The sequence below is a fragment of the Poromitra crassiceps genome (genome assembly GCF_964638095.1).
Source record: "Poromitra crassiceps genome assembly, chromosome: 16".
Lineage (NCBI taxonomy): Eukaryota > Metazoa > Chordata > Actinopteri > Beryciformes > Melamphaidae > Poromitra > Poromitra crassiceps.
Genome location: NC_139645.1, coordinates 2,598,523 through 2,609,915, shown reverse-complemented (window position 1 = coordinate 2,609,915; position 11,393 = coordinate 2,598,523). Strand labels below are relative to the sequence as shown.

General features: G+C 45.3%; 1 protein-coding gene across 1 annotated transcript in view; it reads left to right on the top strand.

Moving 5' to 3' along the window:
• Positions 1-815: 815 nt before the first annotated feature.
• Positions 816-11,393, top strand: part of fbn1 (fibrillin 1) — a gene marked incomplete at its 5' end in the record, with an annotated part of 37,363 nt that continues 26,785 nt past the window's right edge. Inside the window, 4 exons of the mRNA XM_083652867.1 lie at positions 816-1,015; positions 4,801-4,883; positions 8,285-8,383; positions 10,650-10,745. Coding sequence (XP_083508993.1) covers positions 816-1,015; positions 4,801-4,883; positions 8,285-8,383; positions 10,650-10,745 — 478 coding nt within the window. The remainder of the gene's footprint in view (positions 1,016-4,800; positions 4,884-8,284; positions 8,384-10,649; positions 10,746-11,393) is intronic.

Sequence of the window (11,393 nt, the reverse complement as noted above, 5' to 3'; positions counted from 1 at the left end):
AAAAAAAAAGTTTTGGAGAAAGTTGAGTAGGGCAGCCTGGGCAGGATGAGGAAAGAGCTCTGCTGCTGCTAGGGAGTGAAGGAGAGAGAGAGAGAGGGAGTAGGAGAGAGAGAGAGAGAGAGAGAGAGAGAGAAGTTTTACCAATCCCACCCTCTGGAATGCATCGACGCCTCTAACTTATCCATGCAGACGCAAGAAGACACAATTGGATGCGCGGGTTAGACGCAAAAAAAAGGTGACGATGCGCATCTTTTCATAGCAGCTCATCGAAAGATCTGACTGGCTTTTCGACTTCTGAGCACTTTTCGTCTGAAGGTTTATTCAGCAATAGAGCTGCAATAGGAGAGACTAGACCTAGTCGTCCCTCTGTCGGGTCTGGAGCGAATCTCCTGCCGGGGAGAGAAGGTAAAGTAACCACACACACTCGTGCGCAAATTTGCACATTATTACCACATGTAGGCTATATATTCTGCGTCATATCGACTATGGATCGAATGTTTTTTCCAACACAAGGCTGGTGCAAATCACCATTTTCTTTCATGTCACACTACACACCAGCTAAACTCTTTAGAGCAGAGTGAAGAGTTTCGTTTTTCTTTGGTGCGCCGCAGCAGCATCTTGTTGCACACTCTCCTCTAGCTGCGTCTTTGCACATTTCTTGATTGTTTTGCAGCTTGGACTCCAGAGTGCGCAGCGCAGCGCAGAGGCCGTCGGGGTGGTTGAGAGCAAAACGCGCAGTTTGGAGAGAGAGAGAGAGAGATTGATTCTGCCGGAGCACCGTCGGGGAGTTGTAGCCTACATTAGCGGGAGTGGAGATGCTGGACACTAAGAGCCGGGGGCGGCTGCTGCAGTGGACCGTGGTGCTGGTGGCCGTGCAGTCCCTCTGTGCCCAACTTGGAGACGCCGGTGGAGAGCTGGTGGCCACCGGGAACAGCGGCTCCATACCGGCCAAACAGTCCGAGTCCAGAGCCAGCAGGGCCAAGAGGCGAGGAGGGGGGACCGACGTCCTGAGAGGGTAATGCCACTGTAGCCTAAAACATCTTAACATATAGTCCAACCTGGTTACCATGTTCTGTTGTGTTCTGTTCTGCTCTGCTCTGTTCTGTTCTGTTCTGTTCGGTTCTGTTCTGTTCTGTTCTGTTCGGTTCGGTTCTTTTGCACTCTTCCCCCACATTTGATCTCAAATGTGCATCTCTCTAGTCTATACATCTCCTCTTTGGGCTTGGAGCAGGTGTCTGCTCCTCTTCCCACTCCCATAGAAGTGTTGTATGCATCCCCCTGGTCCTTCTTGGTAAACACTAGGGTCAGAAAAATACTTCAGCATTTTTTTAATAAAGCAGATTGTGGTCCCACAAGTGAGATTGTCTGTGATGGGAAGTTTGGAGCAAATTTTTTTTTTTAGTAATTAAATACTGGCAAGAATATCACATTCCTGCTGACTGCGGTAATAAATTACATCCAAACAAAGGAGGCCATTGGTCGTGTGTGGCTGTAGGAACCGCCTGTTGCAGAGAGAGAGAGAGAGAGAGAGAGAGAGGGGAGAGAGAGAGAGAGAGAGAGAGTGGAGAGAGAGAGAGAGAGAGAGCGAGAGAGAGTGGAGAGAGAGAGAGGGGAGAGAGAGAGAGAGAGAGAGAGAGGGGAGAGAGAGAGAGAGAGAGAGAGAGAGCGAGAGAGAGTGGAGAGAGAGAGAGAGAGAGAGAGTGGAGAGAGAGAGAGCGAGAGAGAGAGAGCGAGAGAGAGTGGAGAGAGAGTGGAGAGAGAGAGAGTGGAGAGAGAGAGTGGAGAGAGAGAGAGTGGAGAGAGAGAGAGAGAGAGAGAGTGGAGAGAGAGAGAGCGAGAGAGAGAGAGAGAGAGAGCGAGAGAGAGTGGAGAGAGAGAGTGGAGAGAGAGAGTGGAGAGAGAGAGAGTGGAGAGAGAGAGAGTGGAGAGAGAGAGTGGAGAGAGAGAGAGGGGAGAGAGCGAGAGAGTGGAGAGAGAGAGAGAGAGAGACTGACTAACAGCCTAATCCTCTCTCTGGCCAAAAACACCACACCCCAGTTGGTGGATAAATCACATCTGCAGCTGTACACAGTGGGTCACTGCTGGAGACGTGTGTGTGTGTGTGTGTGTGTGTGTGTGTGTGTGTGTGTGTGTGTGTGTGTGTGTGTGTGTGTGTGTGAATGTGTGTGTGTGTGTGTGTGTGTGTGTGTGTGGTGTGTGTGCGCGAGCGAGCGCGCGTGTGTGCATGGGTGCGTGTGTGTGTGTGTTTGTGTGTGCGAATGTATGTGTGCGCGCGTGTGTGTGTGTACGTGTGTACGCGTGTGCGTCTGCATGTGTGTGTGTGTGTGTGCGAATGTGTGTGTGCACGCGTGCGTGTGTGGAGGAGAGCGTAATAAATGGGGAAAAGAAAGACAGAAGTAATGAGAGAAAGAAAAGTCTATATTACGTCTCTGTCCAGTGATGACAGCAGACAGCTGATGAAGGTCACACAGTAGACAAGTCAATGAGCCGTTCTCCACAGGCATTCTTATCTGACACGTTTGAAGTAAACGTCTGGCTTCAGAGGGAGGAAGTGCGTACAGTCTGCATACTACTGTGCCATGCTGACTTATGACCAGTGTGTCAAACCTCCTCCAGACTGTTGGGAAATATGAACTTCACTGTATGTACCTATCCCCAGGTCAAACGTCTGGCATGTGCAGACCTGATGAGGTCCACTGGCCTCTAGGGGGCAGGAAGGGGCTTTGGCTTCTGGAGTCACAGTGAAACAGCATTTTCACAGCATCGTTCTTCTTCTGTGTTTGGAATGTGTCTCTTTGTGAAACTGGGGCAAGGCGGGGAAATGTGTTTGATGGGAGGGGAGGGGAGGGATTGTTCAAAAATATGTGATGGTGTTCTCGGTTGGAATTTTTATATAAACCTACTGGTGCACAATATCATTAGAGATAATATACAATGTCAAAAGTAATTTTCCATTTCATTGTGACTTTTAAAGGAATAGTTCATGTTGAAATCTTTTTACAGCTCCCATAAAAGCAGCACACACAAATTTCTTGTGCAACATAATCCACGTGTTTCATTGCACTGTGATTCCAAAAAGTTCAATATTTACCTCATCTCTCAGATCTTGTTCATTGACGATATTTTCCACCAGGGGGTGTACTTATGACCAGAGAATTGTCAGTGAGGTATATCTAATATAAAGCCAGGAATCTCTGTCTGTATTTTCAATATTATATTATATGTTCAATATTGATAAACTTTGACTTAGCACCATACCGCGGGATGCAATATATGCCTATTTTCCCCCAGTATTGCAAAGGCATTATCCCGCCCTACTCTGCCTCTGATTGGCTTACCGCGATATTTTACCCTAACCCCAGAGCCATGTAGATAGAAGAGTCCCGACATCTCCATTAACAGCAATGGACCATTTTTTTACTCTCAAGAGTTCCAGGAAGTAAGGTCCTGGATTAAGCAGCACTGTCGAGTTGCAGCAAAATAGACAGTTTGTGTTGTACTTTGAAAGGTTTTTCCCTCCTTGAATCAAATTGTACATTATCAGCTTTATTTTAGCATGCAAAAGTAGCACGAGACCCATTCCTGGCTGTTCATTGGCTAATGAGTCTCGCATTTTGGTCCTCCGCTGACGCCACTCTCTCTCTAGTCTAGAGGACACTACCTAACCCCAACCAGAGCCCATTGAAGAGAAAGTCGCACCAACGGAAGTCCACAATGCTTGATCATCATGTGACTCAGGTAGCTCCATTCCATAAGCTCCATTCTAGCATGAACCTATAGTGGCCCTTCAAGGATACAGGAAGTATGTGGCAGGCCGGGACAAAGACACACATAACAGTCTGTGGGATAGTCTCTCCCCAGACTCAAATATTACGTTGAATCGCTGCACTCCGCATACTACATAATAGATCTGCAGCATGCAGTAATGTATCATCAGCGTAAGAACTCTCATGGGTCTGGCGCTGAGACTATCTGCGGGCAGATGCTGAAATACATGAATTCTCTGCTGGCTCTTTGGGGGAGGCTTCTGTACAGGCAAAGCTAGAAGGAAGCTAACGGAGCTAGCCGGCTACCGGAGCTAGCTGCGTCACCAGCGCAGCCTACGTTGTACTGAAGTTTTAATGAATTAATTGCCAATATTAATAAACTTTGAATGGGGTGAGCGAACAGCCTGGAAAGTTAGCAAAACTAGCTAGTTGCTAACGGACAGGGACAGAGCTTAGCAATGCTTAGCAACACAATGCTAGCTCCTGTAAATTCCATTCCAATGCCATTGGACGCGCCTCAAAGATGTCTGCGTAATTTGAGGTCAAAGTTCAAGAGTTGAAGTTCGCCGCAAAGCCTGGTGAAGAGTCAAGGAGGTGCGCGTTGCTTTCGGCTGCGCAGCGGTTTAGAAGAGCGCATTGAAAACAATGGATTTGCTCTGCACAATTGCGATTGCGCAATAATAACTTCACTGGAATTTCAATTGACATAGGGGGGAGTAGATATATTGACTGCATTTTGATTTTAGGGTGAACTATTCCTTTTAAGTGGACAACCTCAAGTTCCATGTTGGTAAGCAGCAGTTGACTTGTCCTTGAGCAAGGCACCAAATTCCTGCCTCCTCCAGGTGTGCTGTTCTGCAGCTGTACTGTGCTCTAGGGGGCGCAAGCCAAGCTATGGACTAATAATGACGAAACTTCTCTCAGTAGAGTAGTCTGTGCTGTATTTATTATTATTATTATTATTATTATTATTATTATTATTATTATTATATTGATATGCATTGTTCATTGTCTGATGCTGCCTCTCCTTCAGACCCAATGTGTGCGGCTCAAGGAATAATGTCTACTGCTGCCCTGGCTGGAAGACCCTGACAGGAGGAAACCAGTGTATCGTGCGTGAGTATCCCCACATTTCATCTGCTTTCACCTCAGAGGCCTGTACTACAAAGCCAGTTTAGTGGTTTAGCGAGGTAACTTCAGGTTTAAACCTGGTTTGGCCGTACTACAAAGCAAGTTAACTTCTTACCGACATATATTTCCATAGCAACTTATGCTTCACACTTAACCTGGTCCGTAGCAGGTTAAGTTGCAAGGATAAGATTAGACCTTAAATCCACCGCCCACGAACCAATCGAATCAGCAGTTTGGAAAAATGGCCAACCCCTTTCTGGATGAGTTTCCCGAAGGAGCACGAATTGTAATGTTGAATGAGTAATGGTAATCAATGTTAATGTTAATCAAGGACTAAAGCCTTGCACTTGTTGGCTATTTTAATTAAGCCCTATACCACTTTGGAATATGTTCTTATATATTCATTTTTGTGCTCTCAAGTAGCCTAGATACGTTGTTTGATCCCGCTGATCGATTGCAGCTGAATAGTGAGTGGAGAAATATCACTAAACCGGCATAAAAAGGTTACATAAACGTCTCCAAAGCGCACGGTGCCGTGTGCGCAATGGAGCTGAGACTGACGTTGGGTTGGAATTGAAATAGTCATAGCTTACATGCTGGCCTACTACATCTAAGCAATTTAATATGGGATCACCTGCACACAGGTGATCCCATATTAAGATGATTCATATCTAGCCTACTCCTGCATTTTGCAGCTGCAAGTGTTGCTTTTGGCCTGTATGATGTGATTGAACTTCATATTTCCAGCATCATTATATGAAATATGGAGATATGCGACTCTGCTGACAATATATGTGACCACAAAATAGGCTATTTTTTATAAATGAAATCTATGCCCGCACATACCGTGTCGTTCAGAAGCCTCTTTTAATTTTATTATCATTCTTTTTTTTATTGATAGCCTATAGGAATTATTCAATCAGTGCGACTAAACATGACATCATTATTATTCGTTGAGCATAAATGGTCTACGGATTTTGGACTGAGACATTAGGCTACACATTGCTTCCACTCGCAGTTTATTGAGAGGGTGAATTCAGCTGCTGTAGGATACGTGGAGGCAGAAACCGCTCTTCAAATAAATGACTGATGTGAATAAAAGTGGTAACTTTAGACAGTCATTCGGGAACAGACTAAAAATATCCAATGCGGATTTTGATTCTGACATAGTAGTCGATGGCTTTGATGAATGAGGAAATAGGCGTGTCTGGCGCTGTAAAAGCTACGGTTCTGAGCTGAGCGGTCCATATTGCATTGTGATTGGCTAGTTGTTAAAAACCACGCCTCTTTTGCGGGCACGAGCTCGTGTGCACGGGCATTTTCATGTGCACGCGCAGTCAACTTGATTAGAAAAACCTGGTTCGAGTTAACGACTGGCAAACGAGGTTCGTAGTACAAGTTAACTACAATCGAGCTGATCTGGTTTAGACAAACCAGATCAAGGGACAGATCCTGGATCTTCTTATCCAACATTCGTAGTACAGGCTACAGGACTGTGGGCAAATTCAGATCAGACGATATTCTGCTCTATACCCTGCCTTTTTGACACAAAATGGCCGCTGTGAAAAAGGCCTATTCCCTTAGCTGATGGAGCAGTGCTTGTGCCTCCATTAATTTGGCGTCAGCAGTGCGTCAGCGTTGCTTAATATGTTTGTGTGGCGATAACCAGAGGACATGACAAAAAACACAGGACGTGCCCTTTAATTTCAGTTCATTTATTATCTTTGGTATTTTGATATCAGTTTTGTGTTCCTGGTTTGTGGTGTGTGTGTGTGTGTGTGTGTGTGTGTGTGTGTGTGTGTGTGTGCGCGTGCGTGTGTGTGTGTGTGTCTTTCTCTCCCTCTTCCCCCTCTCTCTTCCCTGCTATTCTCTCTCTCTCTCTCTCTCTCTCTCTCTCTCTCTCTCTCTCTCTCTCTCTCCCCATTCTCTCTCTGTGTCTCTCTCTCTCCCTCCCTCTCTGTCTCTCTGAGCAGACAGGAAGGTCTGAGAGCCTGTCGAGCTGTGTGATTGCAGTCTGGTTGGCTGGCCGGCCGGATGCCTGTATGGCCCTAATGACATTGTTTAGCAGTGGGGTTCAGGGAGTAGAGGGGTCAGTGGCTGCCTGGACTCTACCTGATGGGAGCTGGGGGGCAGTGGAGCAGTTGGAGCTGGGGGGCAGTTGGAGCTGGGGGGCAGTTGGAGCTGGGGGGCAGTTACAGCTGGGGGGCAGTTGGAGCTGGGGGGCAGTTGGAGCTGGGGGGCAGTTGGAGCTGGGGGGCAGTTGGAGCTGGGGGGCAGTTACAGCTGGGGGGCAGTTGGAGCTGGGGGGCAGTGGAGCATGCCAACAACAGGCTGTGGGAAAAGGGAACAACAAGACTCGAAACAGCCCAGCGCCAACTAAACTAAACTAAACTACACTCGACTTTTAGCTGAATGTTGACGAAGCACAGAGAAGAAAATAGCGCTCGGTGCCACTGCCAAGAGGGCTCCTATAACTTAACCATGATGAGGGTTAAGAAAAGAAAGATTTGGCCATATTTGGACTTTGGTCTGTTTCAGTTTTGAACTATTCTAGATGAGAGTTCAGTATGAGGTTTAGCTCGTGGGCCCAAGTTGCCATATGAAATTGTAACTTGAAATTGGAAACCTGCGACAGACAAGGCTGACAAGCAGCAGATACATAACTTGAATTTTCTCTCCGGCACAATCAGGAAAACGCTTGGCTGATTATGTCAAGCGTGGTCGTAAAGTTGAACCAGTGTGTGCGTGTGTGTGTGTGTGCATGCGTGTGTATGCGTGTGCATATGTGTGTGTGTGCGACTGTGCGTGTGTGTGTGTGTTGTGCCTCTGTGCTTGCCTGGGTCCAGACCTTTGCCTCCACCCACTGCACTGAGTTGAGTTCTGGATGGAAGTGGACTGTAACGAGTTGACAGTTCAGTCTGATGTCACGACGGGCAGCTCTGTTCTCCTCGCCAGGCACTTCAGTCGTGCGTCTGACACACTGTCTTCTTCTTCTTCTGTCTCTGTTGTTTGAACCAGGCACTTCAGTCGTGCGTCTGACACACTGTCTTCTTCTTCTTCTGTCTCTGTTGTTTGAACCAGGCACTTCAGTCGTGCGTCTGACACACTGTCTTCTTCTTCTTCTGTCTCTGTTGTTTGAACCAGGCACTTCAGTCGTGCGTCTGACACACTGTCTTCTTCTTCTGTCTCTGTTGTTTGAACCAGGCACTTCAGTCGTGCGTCTGACACACTGTCTTCTTCTTCTTCTGTCTCTGTTGTTTGAACCAGGCACTTCAGTCGTGCGTCTGACACACTGTCTTCTTCTTCTTCTGTCTCTGCGTCTGACACACTGTCTTCTTCTTCTTCTGTCTCTGTTGTTTGAACCATTGTCATGTTTTCCTTCGCAGCGATCTGCCGGAGTTCCTGCGGAGACGGTTTCTGCTCCAGACCCAACATGTGCACCTGCCCCACCGGGCTGATCAGCGTCTCCTGTGGCTCCAAGTCAGGTACTTTACCCACCTCGCCCTTCCCCGTATCCAGTGTTGGGGGTAACTCATTACAAAAGTAATAGATTACATGTAATATATTACTTTTAGCAGTAACTCAGTAATATAACTTATTACAAATAGGATTTCAGTAAGATTATACCGGTTACTTTGTCAAGTAACTCAAGTTACAAATTGAGTTACATTCTTTTTTCTTTTTTTTTTTTATCAAAGCACATATTTAAATAAAGATACAATCATTTCCTAATCAAATTGCATGTTTTTATGCAAATAACCACTATAGATGACAATAACAAAGGACAAGGATAACATTTAGAATTTTGGACACTTTACACTGACTTCAAAGCATTTGAAATTATTTTTCGGGATGGTTCCGGGGCGGTGATGTCATTCTGCTCCTGCTGTTATTTTGGTGAAAGTAATGCAAAAGTAGTGTAATAAGTAACAAGTTACTCTACACAGACAGTAATATGGTAAAGTAACTTATTACTTTCAAATGAAAGTAACTTAGTAATATGTAGTATATTACATTTTGAAAGTAACTTGCCCAACACTGCCCATACCACACTGCTGTACACGGGGAACTCCTTCCAAAGCTCCCTCTCTGGACAGATTTCATTCGTTCATTGTATGCACAGATGGGCGGGCCAATTGGTCGCCGGCCAATAGATAAACACATTACTGTACAGTAATACCATGATTCATGTCAATATGACTTTATGGCGAAACGCATGAGAAATGTATCTTGGAGCGCACAGCCCCCGACCGCACCCCTTTTCTTTCTTTCCTGCGGTGTTTTTGTAACGTTCAGGAAAAACACTTCATCGCCAGGCAGCAACACAGCAACAGACGAGCAGTGACAGATGATGCAAAACGCAGGGAATGCACTCTGGTCTTCTCCTGTGTGGGACTACAAATTAATCCTGTGTGGGACTACAAATTAATCCTGTGTGGGACTACAAATGAAAGATGGTTTTTTACACTATGGCACAGATTTCCACTTTGATGAGTCCCGCCTCCTTTTTCTTCTGCTCATCGTGAATAATGGACACTAACGAGCGCAGTCCAAGAATTAACCCATTGATACCTGATGCAGCATTTGTGTGTGTATCCCTTTAAGACCGTCTTAAAGGGATACACACACAAATGCTGCATCAGGTATCAATGGGTTAAAGATACTAAAGCCAAAGAGATTTGCTGAAAATATGCTTTGATACGGCCCCAAGATTGCAACCATTTCCTCTGTGTTGCAATCATGATGCTTTTGAAAGTAGTGGTCTATCTCTTGAAAGTGGGTCATGTGCAGTGTTGGGCAAGTTACTTTCAAAATGTAATATACTACATATTACTAGTTACTTTCATTTGAAAGTAATAAGTTACTTTACATTATTACCATCTGTGTAGAGTAACTTGTTACTTATTACACTACTTTTGGATTACTTTCACCAAAATAACAGCAGGAGCAGAATGACATCGCTGCCCCGGAACCATCCCGAAAAATAATTTAAACCGTCTTGAAGTCAGTGTAAACAATCCAAAATTCTAAATGTTATCCTTTTCATTTGTTATTGTCATCTATAGTGGTTATTTGCATAAAAACACACAATTAGATTAGGGAATGATTGTATCTTTATTTAAATATGTGCTTTGATTTAAAAAGAATGTAACTCAATTTGTAAATTGAGTTACTTGACAAAGTAACTGGTATAATATTACTGAAATCCTTTTTGTAATACGGTAAGTTATATTACTGAGTTACTGCTAAAAGTAATATATTACATGTAATGTATTACTTTTGTAATGCGTTACCCCCAACACTGGTGTCCATGCGCGTGCGTGCTGCCGTGAGCAGATGTGTGTGTGTGTGTGTGTGTGTGTGTGTGTGTGTGTGTGTGTGTGTGTGTGTGTGTGTGTGTGTGTGTGTGCTTTGGAAGAGCTCCACCGTCAACATCTCCTCCATGTTGCTCTCCTGCAGGTCGCACTAGCACTTCTAACCAATGTGCTCATCTGTTTATCCACCCGTAAAAACCTCCAGGAAAATTATATTTGTGTGACTTTCAAAAAACACCGCTCGCATAGTGCATTCTGTTGATGTTGTAAGTCAAACCTGTGGGCACTGTGAGTTTAACCCGACTGCTCGTTCTGTGTGTGTGTGTGTGTGTGTGTGTGTGTGTGCGTGTGTGTGTGTGTGTGTGTGTGTGTGTGCGTGTGTGTGTGTGCGTGTGTGTGTGTGTGTGTGTGTCTGTGTCTGTCTTCCTACCCACAGTGCAGCACTGTAACACCCGCTGTATGAACGGGGGGACGTGTGCTGAGGACAACTGCCTGTGCCAGAAAGGCTACGTTGGAAACCACTGTGGCCAACGTAAGAATTGCACCCTCTAACCTCTATATGACCACTCACCGCTCACCACTGACCGCTGTAACTCCTCTTTAGATTGCTTTGAGAGAGGGTAACCTCACTTCCTCACTGACTGCGTTTTGACTGCACTTGGTCCATTTCAGGAGCAGCTTGTTGCTGGAAAGTTTGGCGTTGTGATTATTTGCACATCCAAGTCTTTCATAAAAAGTAGGCTAGTAGCCTACGTTATTACCTCGCAGGCTCACAAGCACTTTGGACTTCCGTGGGCACCACTGTCTCTTTAAATATCTCTCTCTTTAAATCGATGTTTCTCATCTCCTCCCGATCAGAAATGTCGGCTTTTCTTTTTGCATGCCAGAGATGATGGATTACTGTATATCAGGGATACTCAACTTGCTTTGCCCGGGGGCCACTTTCGTGAAATGATAGAAGGCGAGGGGCCAGTTAATAAACAATCAATATACATTTTTCTTTAGCGGATTGTAGGTTTTTGGGGTGTCAGCCGGAGTTTAGTCTGACAATATACCGGATAGTTAGTTATAGGGGTGTCACAATATATCGTCCCACGAAATTTCGCGATAGTAAAACGTCACGATATGTATCGTTGAGATGAAATCTCATATCAAAAAAAAAAAAAAAAAAAAATCTTTT